The sequence below is a fragment of the Otolemur garnettii genome, unplaced genomic scaffold, assembly GCF_000181295.1.
Source record: "Otolemur garnettii isolate 467f Iridium unplaced genomic scaffold, OtoGar3 scaffold00012, whole genome shotgun sequence".
Classification (NCBI taxonomy): domain Eukaryota; kingdom Metazoa; phylum Chordata; class Mammalia; order Primates; family Galagidae; genus Otolemur; species Otolemur garnettii.
Window position 1 is genome coordinate 27,752,549 of NW_003852407.1, and position 19,954 is coordinate 27,772,502.

Genomic DNA, 19,954 nt, shown 5'->3' on the forward strand with positions numbered 1-19,954 from the left:
AAAAAACCCAAAAAACTATGGACAACAGACATACTTACCACAGGGGAATCTCTCAGATATTAAGTTATATGAAAGATGGAACAACAACAACAAAAAAAAGTCCCTACGGGGTGATCCCAAGCACGTGAAGTTCCAGAATAGGTGAAATTAATGCGGTGACACAAGTCAGAAGACAGTTGCCTTTGTGGGAAGAGGAAGGGAAGGTAAGTGGACAGGAGGAACTTCCTGCAGGGACAGAAATGCTCTCTATCTGGATCAGAGTGGTGGTTACAGAACTCATGGAACTGTATACTTAAAACAGGTGCATGTCATTCTTCTTAAAGTATCATAAGAATGGAAATGCAAGTATCCAATGTACTCGATACCAATATGAAGCCAACAAAAAAATAACCACAAGCCCATATGAGAGAATAATACAAGTATATTTAGGGGTGGGGGAGGGAAAGGGGAGGTGGAGGGATTGGTGAGCTCTCACCTGATGGGCGCAGTGTGAGGGTAGTACCCCCAGAAGAAGGACTCAACTACAACTTGAACTTTACCTTTGAAACACAATGTAACCTAATCATTGGTACCTTCATATTAATTCTGAATAAAAAAATAAAACAGGAGCATCTGAGTGAACATATGAGGCTGGACAGTTAAGTTTGCAAACCCATCCTAGCAAAAGTGCTTTGAAGGGTGCACAGCTTCCCAAGGAGGGTACTTTGAAGGTGACTATAGTCATGATATTCAGCAACGAGGTATGTAACACTTTTTCTAGGATGAGTCCACCAACTTGATTCTCTGACCTCTTAAACTACTAGGTGAAAGGATTAGCTCATCACTTCAAGGGTTGCTTGAGTCTGCAGAGTCCACACAGACATCTTAGAGCCTGAAATTCCATAGACAGGACATCCCCAAACTGGACAACACTTGCATGGTTTAGGCTGGTGCTTCCGATGGCCTGGTGGGGACCAAGGTCTGTACCTGGGGACACTGTTTAGGGGGTGGGCAGTGTTGCACATTCAACCAGCCCTTGAAGGGCAGGGCCCAGATCCACAGGCCTGCTGTCTACCTGCTGGGGGGGGGTAGGGAGGGGCACCCTGCCTCTCACAAAGAGATGGGCTGACCCAGGTCTCAAACAAGGCCTTCAACAACCTGGCTCAAATAATCCTACAGCACTCACCGTCCACTTAGGAGCCCAGGGACTATTTCAGGTGCAGCTCCCAGGTGCCTGGGCCCAAGTTAGTGGGGCGGAAGGATCTGTCTGGGCCGGTGTTGTGTGGGCTTGACCTCCCCACTTCTGTATGTGTGTAGAGAGTGGGGCAGGGACTTTTACTGTTATAAATACCAGTTTTATTTCAAGCATGGTGCCTCATGCCTGTAATCCTAGCACTTTGGAAGGCTGAGGGGGGTGGATAGCCTGAGCTCAGGAGTTTGAAACCAGCCAGAGCAAGAGTGAGATCCTATCTCTACTAAAAACAGAAAAAATAGTCAGGTGTTGTGGTGGGTGCCTGCAGTCCCAGCTCCTCAGGAGACTGAGATGGGAGAATCACTTGAGTCCAAGAGCCCATTGCTGTGAGCAATGATGCCACAGTACTCTGCCCAGGGTGACAGAGTAAGACTGTCTCAAAAAGAAAAAAAAAAAAAGGAAGTATCCGTTTTACACACAACCTATCTCTCTCACATTCAGAGTCTTCCCACTTGGGTTTTCCCTACTAAGAACTGCCTCTCAGCCCTGGATGCTCACCTTCAGTGCGTTCTTCAGGGCCGCCTTCCTTGAGACCTACCTACTGGAGCCCACCTCTGATCCTTCCGCCAGTCATCTCCCACCAGACTTCCCCACTCTCTATCTAAGGTGGAGGAGAATGGATCTGTGGCTGGTTGGTTCTCTGCTGGATAAGAAAGCACCTACCCAGGCATAGGGAAGACCTCAATCAGTATTTGTTGAATTGCCCTACTCTATAATTATTCCCCAACACACAGAAATAACGCAAATAAATAAAAATGACCCCTTACCCTACTCTTTTTCCTATAATTTCGATGTCAATGCCAGAGGAATAGCCCTATAACCCATGATTGCTTCTAGGAAGGAAATCTCTGGAAAACTGGGTCAAGGCCCCTTGCAACACACAATGAAAGCACTGTAATAATTTAGAGCAACGATTTTCACCTGGGGTGCCATAAGAGACTCTTAGGTGTGCCACAAAAACTTTTAAAGGTCATTACTTACATTATTTGAGAGAGAAGTTCAAGGCAGTTAAGTATATTCTTATTTTTCCTCTTTTTTTTGATCAACATAATTTAAGTGTGCCATGGAAGTTTAACTATAGGTTCAAGTGTGCCATGAGATAAAACAGGTTGAAAAACATTGACTTAGATAAAGATGCTGAAAAGTGAATTTTATCAACGAACATCTGTGGCCAGCATAGCAGATGCGGATCTCATGGAGCTGACCAGGAAAGTGCAGTTCACGAGCAATTTTATTTTCTGAGACATGGACTATTACTAGAAGCACAGACTGCAGAGCCAGCGCGGTGAAATGAAAAATGATCCTCTTGGGAACATAAAATGAGGAGGGGAGGACATATGTGCTGACTGGGCAAGTCTCCTAGCACACTGTCCAAGGAGGAAGAATTGTAAGTGTGCATGTGCACACACACAAACGCCGCAGCCCAGAACCTCAAAGCGCATGGTGAAATCACTGCAGGCAGAAGAATCAGATGTGGCACCAGTCTGACCCTAGGCCTAAAAAAGGGGGAGGTGGATGTTATCACGAAGCGAGAGGTCTATAAGAGAGCTCCTGCCACCCCGTGTCAATCAGAAGTAGCTTGCCCTCTTGTTCTCTCGGTTACCTACACATCTGTTAGCCTGTTGGCCTGAAGAATCACGTTCATGTCCCACCCTCAGGCTGGAAGTTCTGTTTCAGTGACTACCAGGCAAAGTACAAAGAGCCCTGAGCCAGGGGTTCCCCCTGGGTCCTCCATTTCCCATCTGTCACTCCGAGAGCCTCTCTTGGACTCCCGGCGCTACAGTTTCCTGCCCAGGTTACTTAGTCTAGTGAACTTTAATAAACAAAACAGTGAACCATCTCAAGAATCCTCATCCTTGTACGTGACAGCCTCTCAGCTGCTCCCTCCTTACAACGAGGGCCATGATTCAGGTCATTTATCGAACACTTACTATGTGCTAACTTCTGGGGAAGATCAATAAGTCCTGGTTTTCAAAATATGAACAGGTCACAGAATGGAAAAGAAGTAACTCCTGACGGCTGTGGTTTCACTTTCTGTGTTGGAAGATGGGGGATGGGCTAGGGCAACTTTAAACTAACCGCCTGTGAGTCGAAGGTGTTCTCTAGGGACTAAGTGAATTCCAACTCAAAGTGTCACAAAAGGATGACCTCTGGACTGCCTGCCAGATCACAAGAGAATACGTGCTGGAAGTAAGTGGTGAAGGCCTATGTTCTGCCTGGTGCTTCTCTGACAGACAGATAAGAGTGCTGAGCTGACTGAAGACCTGGGTGCCCTCTGACTACTCGGAGTTGGTTCCCATACCAGCTATTGCAGACACAAGAGCTTGGAAGAGAAAAAGGCTCTCAGTCTCACTTCTAAGGCCAGAGCTCCTGAGAATAGCACTAGCTTGGAGTACAGGAGGGAGGGAACCAGGGGAGGAAGTGCTCGGCTGTGCTGCCCCACTGAGCCTGGCTATGGGCCAGGATGCAGGAAGCCAGGAGGCAGTGGGGACATTCTGGGTTAGAGCCCTCCCGCCTGATGCTGGGCATAGCAGGCCCGGGCAATCAGTTTCCTGCGAAAGCCTGGCTCTCCCCTTCTGTTGCAGCAGCTGGGACTCTTCTTGCCCCTGAGTTAGGTTGGGCAAGTCTGCCCAAAGAATGTACATGGGACCCCCCATGTACATTTGTTGTCTGGAGAAACAGCGGCCCACAATGGTGGGAAATGGTGGTCAGCCAAAAGCAGAAACCAAAATTACACAAAGGGAAAAACAGGAAGAGTTCATTAAAAAAAAAAAAAAACCAGCAGAGAAAGGGTTTGAATTTAACACCCACAGTGTCCTACTTTCACTTTCCCAGGAGATAATTCTGTCATCCTGAGCCGGGTGCCAAATGTTTGCTCAGAATGCACATGGAGGCCCACATCATCATGGAGCTCTAGAAAGAGCTGGACTAGAACTCAGCACTCTAGGCACAAGCCTGGTCATCCCCTGGTGTGGGTTGTGGACATCTGACCTTCTACACGCCCCCTCGGAGGTGAGGGTCTCCCCCAACCTGAGCTGGTGATTTCACAGACACCAGCAACCCAGACTTTTCCAGTACCCAGAAAGTCAGCAGAACTTTGGGCTCTGGGCCAGGCGACCAGCAGAACTCTGGGTACTGGGCCTTCTGGAAGTAATGCACTGTAGTGCCTTGGTAAGGTCCGCTAGGCAAAGCAGTCTTTGCACAAGCCCCAGCCTGTCCTGTGAGTGCAAGTAAGACACCTCCCAGCCCTGCTGAAGGGGCAGGCGAGATGAGCATCCGAAGCTACTCACCATGTACGAAGGAAAGATCAGAACGCGTTTGTGCTTTCCGCAAGGCCACTGGGGGTCGTCCAAGAGATTTGGGTCATAGTCCAGAAAGTCTCCCAGGTCACTACCTGAAGATCACATGTAAAACGATAATTAGGGGCCCTGCACCCTCCAAAGCAGAGGCAGCTGGGAGGATGCCAAGTACTGTTAGACTGAAAAAGGGCTGGGTCCAAGCGTCACCACTTGCTGACTTTTGGTAGACCTCTCTGCAGGCCAAGGACATATACTGCCCCCCTCAACAGGGTTTGCCAAATTCTTGACTTTCTGACACCTTTTACCTTTTCAGAGAATTTATGTATTAATCTCCTGCTTCATATGGCATGCAGAATGCAGAAAGCATTTGCGGATTATAGCATGCGGCCCTCCAGAGGCTCCTTTCCTAAGGCTGCAGACCAAGTTAGCAGAGTCAAGTGGTGCCAGTTGAGCAGCTACACCTGCTTGCTGCGGATGCTTCTAGGCAGCCTACTGATATGAACACAAATCAGAGCGGCCACCAAGGCACACAGCTGGAAATAACCAGAGGTGGCCAGACATTAGGTCGGGGCCTCAGAACTCAGCACGTGGGTAAACCGAGGGAACATCACATTCACCTGAAATTTCTCTGAGAGTGGAACCAGGACGGCTTCATCCAAAGTGTTCTCCCTTGTATCAATTCTTATAGGGGTTTGTACAGGGAGAGCTGCAAGCACACAAGTCTTCCTTTAGCCGCCAACTCAGCTCACCCAGTATGGTAATTGCAAAGGTAACTCTCACACTGATCCTGAACTTCAGGGCCCGAATATTTAAAAAAAAATGTCAAACTTGAGAGCTCTATGAAAATGCAGGACAGAACCAGGTTACGGTTGGCTGAGAAGAGAAGCTGAGTGGCTAAAGAAAAGGTGGAAGATCCAGCCACCTCTGCTTGGTGCAGACGGCCTGGGCACTTCTCAGTGTGGAAGCTCAGGCAGTCAGTAATGGAGGCTTCTAATCAGAGAGATCACCTGTGGCCTGGCTGAGCGCCCATGGGGCTGGAGATCAGGCTTTCCTGAAAGTCACATGGCCTGCAGGAACCTGTCCTCCAGGAACCTGTCCTCTAGGCTGCACCCCAGGGAGACCAATGCACATGGTACACAGGAGCACCTCCTGCCACGAGCTCCCTGGCCCTGGTGGACCGAGGTTACCTGTGTCGAGGCTCCCCTGGGTGCTGCTCGCCCGGCCTGTGGAGAGGCTGCGGTGGCTCAGGTTACGGAACTGGGAGAAGGAGGAGGTGGAGTCTATGGTATTTCTCCGGGCTCCAAAGGCATTTGTGGGTAACAGAAATTGGGTATAGGAAACAGTCTAAAATAAAAGGTGGAGACAAATACAGGCCAGTGATTAATCCCAGGTAATGCTAAGGTCTGCATTCTGATTAAGCAAAAGTTCAAGTCAATTTGCAATTTTAAAATCCAATGAGATCTGAAAAATGACATTGGATTTGGCACTTATCTCTGCTGACTTCTAGTCCGAGCTGACTTTGGGCTAGGTGCAATTTTCATTTATCCCACTTTGTCTGACTATTCCTGTGTCGTGGCAGAAATATGAATGTATCTGACAAAAGCACCTCATCCAGACCTTCGCTACATCTTGACCTCAAAGACGATCACTCAGGCGCAGAGAGACCAGCTGCTCTGGGAGTGGGTAGAGGAAGCATTTGCCATCCCAAATTTGCATTTGCCTCACAAATGAACCACCCTGGGACAGTTTCCCTAAGAAACACTTGCATCCTTGCCATAAGCAAGTTTTATGTGGACCCAGCACAAAAAGGTCAAGTTCACCTTTCAGCCTTTCACTCCTGAGACTTTAGCCCTGAAGCCGACTACACGTGGATGAAAGGAACGGACACTCCTATTGCTGTTGTTCAATGGTCACTGTGTCAAGCTGAGTGACTCTTAGCTTCTCAGGACCAAGGGAAGGTAAAATGGTTTCAAATACCCTAAATGTTGCTTGTTGACACAGATAGTTAATGGATGTTCAAATCACCCATCACTCCACCCTGGAACATATGTGTGTGTGTGTGTGTGTGTGTGAGATGCTAGTAAATATGGCTCATTCAGTTGTAAACAGCACTGGCAAAGAAACACACGTGCTCTGGGAACTCCCCCCACACTGCCACTGAATCATGCCACCATGGAAGCTGGGGTGGCTGGCACCACATGCCCAGGACCCTGCCCATACCGGATGCCAGGCAGCCTTACCTTCCCATCGGCACCCAGCTCCACACCTTCCAGACCAATGATCTCTTTCAAGCTCACGGCGCCAGCTGACTGTCTCCCTCCATCCAACTTCAAATCCCTAGGAGGACAAGCCAGAGGGAAAAATGCTTCTGTGTGCACTCCAAAGAGCCACGATGATGCTTATTGCACGAGACAGCACAGTGACACTGACAAAAATGACCGTGGGCCCTGGCAGGAGGGAGTCCTCTGTCCCCTCTCGAGGGCTTGCCAGGGGGGACTCTGTGGGCAGTTCTGCTTCGTGACATAAATGAAACCCAGCTGAACTGAAAGCCTGAAGAGGAAGCCCATGGTTTACAGGTGTCCCTTCCTACAGGTGGCCAGTGAGGACTAGGAATCTAGGACAGACCCTGAGCACTGTAAGGCAACAGTTCTCGGGGGCTGTCGCCACTGGGTTCTTCTAATGTTAGATGAGACCTGCTCTCCTTGCCACTCCCCTTTCTTAGAAGGGAGAAATAACCAACACATTGCACCCCATAATTGCATTAATATATACAGCTATGATTTAATTAAAAAAATTCTTGTTCTAAGCAGCTATCAGATTTACTAGGGGGAAGAAGGAATATAATGTGATAGTAGCAACCCCTGCTACCTTGCCAGGCCACCTGGAAAACGAATATCTTTTTATAAAATAGTAATCTCCAGCAACAATAAGCATTTATATAGCACTTGGCCATTTCCACATCATCTCTTTGGTTCTTTAAGATGGTCCTAGAAGAAAGGTACTACTGTTATGACCCTATTTTACAGAGGAGGAAACTGAGGCCCAGAGTAGGTAAACAGCTTTCTGAGGTCACCCACGCAGTAGGTTAGAGAGCCTGATTTTGTATCCAATGCTCTTTGTCGTATGTCACTTTGCCTTGGAGATGCAAGACGTGTGGGCACACTGACTACTCACATTGCTCCAGAACCACACCCTGCCCTTGCAGAAATCCTTACATTCTGCTGCTTATAAGAATTACCTGAGGATCTCTAACAAATGGCCATCTGGCTCCTGCCCCCAGACATTCTGATTCAGTCAGCATAGGATGCAACCTGGGCATCAGGAATTTCAGATGCTCCCAGGGGATTCTAAATTGCAGCCACATTTGGGAATGACTGTCTTTCAGCTTTTGTCTCTGTGATACCCAGTGCTGATTAGTCAAAGCCACTCTCAGACTGACAGCAGACATGTGGTATGGCCTGAGCAGAGGCACAATGTCCAGAGGTTGTCCTAGGCAAGGACAAATACAAGGTGAAGGCAACAAGTTGCTCCTGGACAAAGGTAATCAGGGAAAAAGAGACAGAGGGATAAAGTGAGCCTGTAATGGGGAAGAGAGAGAAAAGAAAGCCACCCCCAAACGGAAGGAAATTCTTGCTCCATCAAGCCAGCATCCCAGTCTGCGGGCATTCCATGGATGAACTGGCTCCCTTATCCTACCTGTAATACAGAGCTCAATTATTGAAAGTTTTTCAAAATAAATACCCAAGACCTTCTGCATCAAGTGTCCATTCTCCCTGGGGGGCCGTGGGAGTGCCTTACTCAGAACATCTCTGGAGCCCCTTTTGGAATCAACACCAAAATTATTCAGAAATGAAGCCAATGACCAACCCTCTGTTCACACCACAAGACAATCCACCCTGCTGCTCCACCTGCTGCCAGGACCATTCTCAGACTTCTTAAAGCAATTTAGGATGGAGGAGAATGCCTCAGGGCGCTAACGTAGGGAAATGTCTATAAAGCACAAACTTGAACAAGGCAACGGGGCAAAAAAATAAAGCTTCTGGTGGGTGGGAAGTCAGGGGCTGACCACAGGCAGGACAGGAGGGAGCTGTGACAAAAACAGCAGTCTCTTCCCTTTCACTCAAGGACCTGTGACAGCTTAGTTCCACAGACTTCCTGCTTTCCCAAAGCCAAACCCAGCAAGAGCGTTCCCCAAATTCCTAACTCCCAATTTTCTCCTTGTTTCCATTTTGCCAGATGGAGAATGTTATTTACGGCTGAAATTAATAAAAAGCAGGGAATATCTTCATGGGGTGAGAAGGCCAAGAGAAATAAGGAATATGAAAATAGGCTATATTAAGAGCATTCCCAGATGGAGAGCCGGCTGCAGGCAGGAGCACAGTCCCCTTCCACTCTGGCATCCTGCCTGCATGATGTCTGATAGGTAAAGATGCCCAAGGAAATATTTACTGAGCAGAGGTAGGTGGGATCTCTGCTGCCCCACAGGTGCTGGTTTCTACAGATGGCACGTTGGAACACGGGTGTTTTTCCACCATGCCCGTTTCATCTGTCTTCCATTTGCTCGCAGGCTCGCTGCTTCCCCGGGGCAGCCCTGCCCTGGCCAGCTGTCTCCTCGCTGTGAAGCGAGCACATCATGGTTGTAGAAGGGAGACTAATAGTGGATTAAAAGAACCACACCAGCCCTGCCTCTTCCCACACCCCTCTTGTTGGTGCCTCCTCCAAGGGAAATGAAGCCCTACAGCTGGGGTTCTCAACCTTCCTAATGCCGCAGCCCTTTAACACAGTTCCTGTGGGTTGCAACCCACAGGTTGAGAACCACTGCCCTAAAGAAAAACATACTTTATGTGCTCATCTAAAATCCAAGATTTCCTCTCCATGAGATAAACCCCAAATCTGATATAAAGACATAGGGGTTCTTAGACCCATGTGCCTGAGCTACGCCTGGGAGCACAGAGAAGGGGAAAAGGGCCAGGCAGGGTTCCCCGCCCCCCGCCCCAAGGGGAAGCCATCTCTTGAGTTAATGAGACCTGCTCCAGGTAACACTTTGCACTGGCTTTCCACTTACATCAGGCTGCTTTCTAAATCACTTAGGCCACGCTATTGGGTCCACCCTCAACTGCTCCTGGAGACACACAAGTCTCACTACAGACCAGCACCCTGCAACAGAGCTTTGTGCAAAGATGAAGACACCCTTACCTGCCCTGTCCCATACAGCGGCCACACATGACACTGGAACGATTAAAACGTGACCAGTTAACTCAGGAACCGAATTTTTCATCTTACTCAATTTTAGTTAAATGTAAACCTCACGTGGCTAGCGACAGCTGTACAGATTAAGCGTCTTCTTAACACACCAGACTAAGCGTCTTCTTAACACACTGCTGACAGGTCATTAGTAACACCCAAACGTTGGTGACTGATCACAAGTTAGCTTGGGTTTGCACTCGCATTAGCTACTGCAATTTTAAAAACACAGGACAACATACAATATTGTAAAAGGATTCTTCATGTCACGGAGTAATACTTGGTGACATAGGATAGCTTCTGCATAAAATTGCTGGTTGACAGTGTGCCAATGTTTCCTTGTCAGGACTTTGGCTGCCATTAATTTAGAACTTCCTATGGCAAGGTAACAGAGCCACAGGTGGCTAATGGCTTGAATCTGGTCTCATAGTTTTCTTCTCCAAAGTGGCCTGGCCATTTTGCTGCCCATGACCTCTGGGCCCTGCAGATGGAGAAGCGTCACAGGATGACCCTCAGTGGGGAGGGAAGTGATGTCCATGGGGTCTGTGATCAAAGGGGACTGACGCCCTGCACCCCATCTGCTCCCAGTCACAATAAAAGTTCACATTGCACAGGTGGCAGAGAGTAGCAGAGCTTTTTGCCTGGAGAGTCATGGGGGCAGGAGCAATGGTTTCTGGCAGTGCCAAGGCCCACTGAGGAACAATAACCAGCATGTGGCCCTAAACCCCAGGCATTACAGGAGACCCCAGGCCCTTCTTCACATAATTCTGGTGAAGGGGAGGAGGATACCCAGTGGTAACTGAGTTTGAATTCCCCTTCAGCCCTGTAGAAAGGGGACTAGTAGTGAGTTAAAAGAAGAAATGAGGTTTTATTTGGGGGGTGGGAGTGGTCAGAATCTCACTCTGTTGCCCTGGGTAGAGTGCTGCCATAGCTCACAGCAACCAGGCAATCCACCTGCCTCAGCCTCCCAGAGTACTAGGATTACAGGTGTGAGCCATCGTGCCTGACTTTTTTTCATTTTTAAAAAATTTTTTTATAGTTTTTCTATTTTTAGTAGAGATAGGGTCTCGCTCTTGGTCAAGCTGGTCTTGAACTCCTGAGCTCAAGCAATCTATCCACTCCGCCTCCTAGAGTGCTAGGATTACAGGCGTGAGCCCGGGTAATTGGCATAAATGAGGTATTTCTTGCCCCCTGAAGCTACTCATTTCCACTATAGTCATACTTCAAAACTTAACTGCTCTGACCGCTCTCTGGTGGCTGAGGGCATACTTTTCTATACTTTTTCCTCTCTCAGGTTCTGGGAGAGGTTATTACTAATTTGGGGGCTGCCATTCTGCGTGTGGGGGGTGGATTCAGAGCATGTGAGTACACAGATGCAGGCTCAGCCACCTGTCCACAGAAAACGAAGAACGTCTCATTCAAGCCATTTCTAACAATGACAGTTTCTTTTCACAGCTTTTGAATTTGTACATATTAAGACTCTCAGGTTCTGAAAAATACATCTTTCACAAAGAGGCTGACAAACATCTCTGGGTTGTTTTTTTCAGCTAAGTGCTCCGCTAAATGTCACTGACACTTCCTGATATTAAGAGGAATCACATGAAATTGTCATGCTTTGGTGGGATCTGACCTACATAAACAGCAACTTCACGTTGTGCCATCTAATACTGCAGACCAGGTAACTGCTCAGACCTGTGTGAGTGCCAAGCAGGACACCCAAGGTCTCAGCTCTCCTACACCCTTTCAGAAGCCCACAAGGCTGGAGTTGCCTGCAGAACGGAACTGTGAATGGTGTAAAGTCATCCAAAAAGAATCTTTTAAAAAACTCCAGTGAGAAAGAATTAAGTAGAAGTCTCAGTGGAGTAGTCATAAAATCTTCATGTTTTCCTTCTAAGATCATTGTTCTGAATTCTCATTAAAATGGTATATAAAAATAGAAATATTGTTTGGCTCAAATGCCAGCATTAACCCTCCAGCACCAGAAGATAGAGCTGGGGAATGGGGAACTGCAGCTGAAAGTAATTAAAAGCAAACTGAAGTTGGACTTTTCAATTTCTTTGTAAAGCCTAGAAGATTATTGTTTTTCCCAGATACATCTAGAGTTCAAATTAATTTATTTATATTCTATCTCCTTTTAAAAGTGAAACAGAGGCAAGTTCAAATGCCATACATGGATATTGTCCAAACTGCACATATTAAGACTTAACTGCTGTACTGGGTTAGTCAGGTTATAGGAAATGATCTCATTTCTGCAGACACCCTAACTGGACCACTGGCAAGGAACCTCGGACAACACGAGGTTCTGATTCCTTCTCAGTGTATCTCAGTGATACACAAGGCTGCAACTTAGACCTGTATACGTAAAAGAGCTGATTTCTCAGTCTATGCAGGACTCCAAGTTGTTTTTTTTTTTTTTTTTTAAACAAAGGCTGAGGTTTAGAACTGGACCATGGGGGTGCGGAAAGGGGTTAAGAGGGGGGTGGGGGAGTTAAAGGAGGTGAGGGGATTGAAACAGGTGAACAAAGTGCATTTGGGGACATAGTCCAGCAAGGGGCAGAACAACAGGTTGGTTCATTTTGGGGGTACAAACTTATCTTTCATAGGACAGCACTGGAATTTACTTCACACGGCCTTCCTTGAAAGCCTGTACCTTCATGGCTGGAAACCCCCTGGACCCCGTCTTAGTTTTGGCTTCCCCAGCATAAGCAGAACTGGAGTCATCTGATCACAGCAGATGGCCAATCTAGATATCTAGGGGATTACCTAGGTCACTATTAAACATAAAATGGCCAACTCTGGATTTGTTTGTAAAACGTCTTTTAGTTTCCTCTCCTGTGGTTCACCGACAAAGGCCCAGACAGCTGCCCACTGAGTCATAACGCAATGGGAAGGATCTCGATGGGAAAATAGGATTCCCTGTTACATAATGAGACGCTCAGGCAAGCTATGGTGCTTCCCTCAGGAGCATGATGAATGAGTATTACTCTGAAAACATGTCCACGTAAGACTGACATACTTAACACCTGGGCAGTAGATGGAAAAAGTGTATGTGATGTAATAAATGAGGCCCCAGGTCCTTCTGCTCCCAAGATGGGGCTGTCCTGACTTCGGGCCAGGGTCATTTCTCTGATGGTGCTCTCGGCTTAAGACCTCCGAATGCCAGCCAGGAGCTGTACTGGACACTTGCTTTTTAAAGGACAACAATAGGTTGAACACTTTGATGTGTCAATCATTTAAAAGCCAATTAAATATTAACAGGATTTCTAGGCCCTTCACAAAGAATAAAGAGACAGGAAGAGATTTCCTGCACAGAAAGCAAAGCCTGAAAGCTGGATTAGGAAAGGAAATACCCCTCCTGAACTAATTTTAATTAAGAGATTATACATCCACTAGAACTCAAAGACACGGTACTTATCTCAGGTTGAGAAGTCCCATTTGTGACCTCTTCAGATACAGGGCAGCTGCCATCCTGGGTCGGGTGGGCCTGCTTCCATCAAGCAGAATCTTCCACCTCCAGGCAGTGTCAGTGAACAAGGCCCACATGACAGGAGGCAAGTTCAATCAAAAGCAGCTTAGAGTCTAGGAGTCCTGTGTCTCTCACACTCAGCACTTCATCAATAGCCAGTGCCTGCCCCTCCCCCCAGGGGCAAATGGCACACAATGAAGAGGTCTTAATGTAGCTTACACCAAAATCTTTGTCTAAAGGCAGCTCCTATAAACAGCCGGATAATGGCATGATTCATCCATGAGATCACTCCAGAATCCGGCTCTGTGTGGGAATACGCTCAGTGTGAGGAAAGAAACACAATTTGTGAATGTGTAATTTTCCACAACGAAAATTTTCTGGGGAAAAGTGGGTGGGGAGAAAGGGGCATGGAGGCTTAAAAGCTCTAAGAATAGAAGATGGTTGCTGTTCCTCTGTGTCACAAAATGATCAGCACTCAGGAAATGGACTCAAGCAGATGACTTCATCTGAATGGCCCGAATGCCAAAATGCCCACAGAAACACCACGTGGAAGCGGTTGACAACTTCAAAACACACCCCCAGAGACACCTTGCCCTCCACTTGGAAGCCATGCTCTAGGAAGCTAATCCAGCAATGCCACTCCACCCAGCGGGGTCACCTAAACGGTCCGTGCCTACATAGGCATCATGAGAGGTTGTTGCTGGAATAAAGTGGTTTGGCTATTTCACATAACTCCCAAACACAAGTTAACTAAGTTTGTTTCTACTTTCTTCTGGTTAGATCCATAGACAGAAATAACCTACCTGTGTGCCTATTTCAGGAAATCAAGAACATTCAGTTGCTGGTGCACAGGGACAATCCTGGGACTAGCCGTCAATATAATGCCTGCAGCCCTCACTCATCAGTGGGAAGTTCCTGAGTTGGCAGTCTGAAGCTCAGAACTCCACTGCCATTTATGCAACGTTATAATTGGAGATGAGCCCATACAAGGCTCTTTCAGCCCAAAATGTAACTGAAGCAGCCCGAAAGCACAAATAAGAGGTTGGGTCATAGGAGCAAAGGTCAGAGGGTATAAGAGGGTAGAGCAACAAGAGGAAGTGGAATCTCTCTCTTGGTTTCCTGGTTTGGCTGGGGCTAACCTTAAGCAACAGGGTAAAGGTCAAGTTTACAGCATTCCACCTTCTCTGACCCTCCTTTTCCTTCATAGAACTCTGGGATCCTTTCCCCTAAGCTATTCCTGTTTTCCACAATTTCTTCCTTTTCTCTACATCTAAATCCACAAATTCCTTTGCAGCTCCCAGGCTTTCCATGGCTGGTCCCATGCTGGTGGCACAGGAGAACAGGGTAGGGGCTGGAGCGGGGTCTCAGGTTGAGGTGTTGGACAAACTGGTTACTAAGTGGGCTCCACCTATTTAGGAGATTCCAGAAAGTTGCTTGCAACTTGCCTAGTGAGTGGAGGGTCGCCAAGCCAAACCGCAAATCCACACTAGAAAAGAGAGGGCCGTGACTAATGTGGATAAAAGGCAAAAAAGATTCAGGCTGGCCTTGGCAACTGTGAGCTGAGGAAAGAGAAGCTGGTTTAGGGCTGGGACTCTTCCCAGAAAATAGCATAATTTACAAGCTTCATCTGAGAAGGGTGTTTACAGCTATGGGAAGGTTTGATGTTACAGTTAGAGTGGAAAAGATGGGCAACATCTGTTCCTCTTCTCTGTAACAGGATTCTACTAGCTTGTTTTGAAAGGTGGGATTTGGGAGGAAAGATCAAAGCAAAACAACCATCTCCTCACGTTCCAAAGACGTATACAAGGGGGGAAAAAAGACTGGAAGGAAGTAGACCAAAATGTTGAGACTGGCTTTGTTTAGGAAGTAAGGCTCAGTAATTTTTATCTTTTATGTGTTTTTCAAATTTTCTTTAAGCAGCATGTACCACTGGAAAACAAAAAATCAAACAGAAGCAGATCCCAAGATGAATTCGTTGCATTTGTAGGACTGTACTGCTGGCAGACTCATCATGAACCAGACGAGGATGTGCTATGTTGGAGCACGTCTAGAAAGAGCAGTAAAATAGCTCTATGACCAGACAACTGGACTAAGCTAACACTGTGGGTATCTAGTACCTCCTGGCAGGGTGCTCAGTTTTCATACGTAAAACATTTGATTTAATGGCCTCTGAACTCTCTGAAGTTGACCTTGTGGTCAATTTTATCTTAACAGAAGAGTGAACCTGGGATCAGCGAGGCTAATTTGCCAGGACTGATGACTCTGCCTGACCACCAGCTGGTTCCCAGGCACCATTGCCTCTACAGCCTCAGATGCCCATTGTTGTGAGGGCAAGGATGGATGTAAGGAATGTGGTTCCCCCTGTAAGGGATGTAAGGCATGAGGCGGGGTGGAAGGGAGGAGTGGGCTTCCTGTTTCCCACTCCCAGGCCTCCAGGACAGTTCTATGGCTAGCTATTTTATTTATTAGGGTTCTGGGTACACCTGAGTTGAAAGAATGGCTTCTGCAGCTTAAAAATAAAAAGGTCAAAACCAACAAATGGTCAAATTTCTTCCAGCTCTCTAAGTTTGCTTCTCATTACTCAGCTCAACTGAACTGACTTGCCTGAATCATCTTCCCCTTTAAGAATCCTTTAAGGAATTAGCACGGGAACACCCGAAGGGGAAGTGGAAGGAGAAGTGCCCGTATGTCCAGGAAGGGCTTTCGCGTCCTTGGAAGAAATTTTGGTTCATTGAGCTCAGCCCGTAGGTCTGTTGTTATGATCCTTGGTAATGATTAGTGGGGCTCCAGTGTCAATGGCTGATATTTGAAAGGAGCACAACCCACAGCTACTCTTCGATCTGAGCCTGCCAGTATATTCTGCCACTTCCCACCCACATGCACCTATACAGGTGGCTGTGCTGGGCTCTATAGCAAGGGCCCAGCAGTGAGGACTAGCCTATGGGTGGTGGTGAGGAGGACTGAGGCAGGGTGTCAGTTCACACCAGACAGAGTGGGACTCCAGGGACAGGACAGAGCTCCTCACTCTCCGCAGAACCAAGCCTGGGAAAACTGCCCTCTTCTTACTCTGTGATTCAATCCCAATAAGCAAAAGCACTACACATAAAAGGAAAGTCATGAATTGTTCTGCTCAAAACAGGGCTGTGCTGTGATGCCACAGCACTCTACCAAGGGCAACAAAGCGAGACTCTGTCTCCTAAAAACAAGCAAACAAAAACAAAACAAACAAAAAAAAACAACAGGGCTGTTGATCACTTACATCTGGGCCACATGCTGCTGGTTTCGACAAGTCTAGACCACCTAAGCTGACAGACTAGATAAGCAGACCTGACACCAACGGGGCTCAGGCAGAGACTGCAGAGCCAGGTGTGACCTTGGTGAAAAGCTCCTGGCATTCTTGGGTTTACCAGTCAGGGTGCAAGCGTCTGTGAGCGGTTCTGAAGGTGCATGGCATGTATGACTTGTAGAGCTGGCAAAGCCACAGGAGAGCTGCACCAGGTGTGCGCCCAGTGAGGCCAGGCAGGGGGGCCAGCTGTGCACCAGTGAGAGGGAGAATCACCTGGCCAGTCAGGCCAGGCAGGAGAACCAGCTGTGCACACAGTGAGGTCAGGCAGGGGGACCAGCTGTGCACCAATGAAGTCAGGCAGGGGGACCAGCTGTGCACCAGTGAGAGGGAGAATCACCTGGCCAGTGAGGCCGGGCAGGAGAACCAGCTGTGCACCCAGTGAGGTCAGGCAGGGGGACCAGCTGTGCACCAGTGAGAGGGAGAATCACCTGGCCAGTGAGGCTGGGCAGGGCAAACAGCTGGGCTTTGGTCTGAGTCTAGGTGTGGCTTGACACCCTTTTTCGTCGTTTAGGCTTAGAAACTTTCTGGGTCATACTGTGGATATGACAGACCCATTCAGAAAGAAGCAGGGCCCTGAGGAGCTAAGCAAGCGGGGAGCCAGAGTTGAAGAGGACAGCGGAGGTCACAGCCTAAAGGGCTCTGTCACTGTTATGTCACAAGGGAGACTTTATGTGTGTGTATGGGGGGACTGAGCCTCTAATGAGAAAAAGGACAAGAGCGGAGCCACCAGGGGCACAGTGCTCCACGTCTGACTTTGGCCCTGTTTTCCTAAACAGTGTTGAAATCACAGATCTGAGCTGAGGTCAGAGGTATCCCAGGGGTACTGAGGCACAGCACTGAGCAGGCAGAGACAGGTGCTCAGGCCCAGAGCACAGGCGGCAGGACAGGTGGTGCTGCCCACTGTGCACAGCTGAACTTGGAGCTCCTGCAGTTTGGAAGTCTGTGTGCACATCTCTGGGGACTGGTTGGAATCTGTCTTGGGGGGAGGGCTCCCTGCTGGGCTGAGGCTGGATCAGGGCCTTGAGTTCTCCTTGGTTCAGGTTCTGCAGTGGCCTTCCCGGAACTGGTTTCGGGGCAGGTGGAATCTTTGGTGAACTCTTGCGGCAGAGACCACAGACTAGCTCATAATATCCAGCATGGGTTCCCGGGGGGGGGGGCTGGCTCTGAAAAGGAGAAACCTGGAGGTGGAAGCGAATATCCCTGGGGAGAGGAGAACTTCCGGCCAGCTGGGAACAGGGCCCCAGGGCAGTGTTTCCACAGGAGAAAGCGTGGATGGTTCTGGGGTGTCTGCTGGTTTCTCCGTCCTAGAGATTCCACGAGTTATCTAAAAGCTACCGCCCCACTCCATCCACCAGAGAGGACCCTACTGTCTGCAACTCAAGACACTGAGAATATACTACCCTGTGCTCCACCCCTCTATGTCCCTAAGGGCCACCAGGGGTCCACGCTATAGGCAAGACTTTGAATTCCTACAGTCAAGGAACAGACAGAATAAAGCACAGTTATTAGAAGCATCTCGTTTTACATTTTACTTAACAGATGATTTCCCAAAGTGTCATGGCCAAGCAAACCGTAAATCAAACACTATCTTATGAGCAGCTAAGAAAGTTCAGTTTTTTCCAAAGCACTGCCACAGATCCTGTTGTGAAATGAAGCCGTGTCTGCTACCGTGACCAGTGACCCTCTAATGGAGCTGTTTTGTCCCCTTTCTCAAGTTTTCATGCATGGTGCCCAGACATGAGAGAGACCTTTACCAGTCCCTAACTCGCTTCCTGGTGGTGCGAGGGAGAGAGCTGGGCTGCACGGGAAGATGCTGGGAAGACCCCTGTAGGCAGCAGGTCAGGGCTTGGAGCCAGGAAACCCCAACACCTCTGTGGGCAGCCAGTGCACCAATACCACGCAGGCACCTTGAGAGTGTCACCAGCTCCCCACTGTCCACATGTCTTGCTAGTCTAGAGATGAAAGGGGGGAAAATATGCAGATTATTTTTCACTCAAGACTCCACCCAGAGATGCTTGGGGTTTGCCCTGGGAGCATCTGTACCTACGGGATAAACCAGCAACCTCTACACCTTCTGAGTGCCACCGCCCAGCAGTTCTGCCACTGGGGTCCCGGGAGTGGCCTTCATGTGGCACACGCCACCATCACCAGGGTGCACACCAGTCAGCTCTGGTCCTCAGCCAGCCAGCCTGGCCCTCAGGGGGTGATCGTGAAGGGAACACACTGGGCACTCTCAGGCTGGCCTCTGTGGGCTGAGCTGGCCTCCAACAGTGAACTTCGCACAGCAGAGCTGCAGCCACACTGCCTGCCTTCACCTCCCACCCCGGGGCAGTGTTAGGCCTCTCCCAGCCCCCGCCTCCCCAGGTAAGATGATAATACTGGCATCAACTGTATGAGGCTGTTGGGAAGATAAACTGCTACCCGATCATGTTTGCACAAATATTTGACCACACTCCCAGCTAATCCTAAGGAAATAGGCTCTTTCCCCAAACATCTATACCTATAAACCAAAGGCAGGGAGAGCAGTTAGAAGACTGTGGCAGTTTTTAAATAACTGGGCAGTCTGCTTAAAGTAGCAGCTCCAGAGATCACTTTGGGAATGATCCTATTATCAGCATAGTACAATCCTCGAGGCATGCAAAATGACCCCAAACATCTCCCATTGTTGTCAAGTCCAGGGTATTAAAGCCTTTGTCCTTATGGCCCACGCCAGAAAAGGATGCAACTAATAAAACTGTAGTAAGGGACCAGATCTGCATATTTTTGAAAAATTTCTAATCTGTAAAAACTGAATATTCAGGGCGGTGCCTGTGGCTCAAAGGAGTAGGACTCTGGCCCCGTATATCGGAGATGGCAGGTTCAAACCCAGCCCCAGCCAAAAACTGAAAAACAAAACCAAAAAACAAAAAACTGATTATTCAGGAATGAGCTCTAGAAGTTGCTGGCTGTTGACAGATGGGGAGATGAACAGCATGTCTCATTCCTAAGTCCCTTGTTCAACAGGGCTTACCACTTTGGCATCGGCAGTGTTGACAAGAAGGAGGACACCCTTCTTGAAGGGTGGAGGAGCACATGGGATCTTTGGAGAGTCTAGTTAAACATCCCCATTTTACAGATGAGAGAACTGGGACTCAGGAGGGCTGAGTGATGGGCCCACGACAGTCTATGATACTCCAAGGCCTGGTCTCCTAGAAGAAGTCACTGGTGTCCCCAGCTGTCCTTCCCCTGTACCACACAGGACTGGATATACCGTGTCAGTAAGAAAAGGGACCCCGGCTCGGCGCCTGTGGCTCAAGTGGCTAAAGCGCCAGCCACATATACCTAAGGTGGCGGGTTCAAATCCAGCCCGGGCCGCCAAACAACAATGA

At 48.4% G+C, this 19,954-nt stretch overlaps 1 protein-coding gene across 1 annotated transcript in view; it reads right to left on the minus strand.

Annotated features, from left to right (window-relative positions):
- The window catches only part of CABLES1 (Cdk5 and Abl enzyme substrate 1), a 102,033-nt gene that overhangs the window by 17,557 nt on the left and 64,522 nt on the right, over positions 1 to 19,954 (minus strand). Inside the window, exons 5-7 of the mRNA XM_023510249.1 lie at positions 6,771 to 6,867; positions 5,718 to 5,874; positions 4,522 to 4,625 (exon numbers count right to left, since the gene is read on the minus strand). Of these exons, the coding sequence (XP_023366017.1) occupies positions 4,522 to 4,625; positions 5,718 to 5,874; positions 6,771 to 6,867 (358 nt within the window). The remainder of the gene's footprint in view (positions 1 to 4,521; positions 4,626 to 5,717; positions 5,875 to 6,770; positions 6,868 to 19,954) is intronic.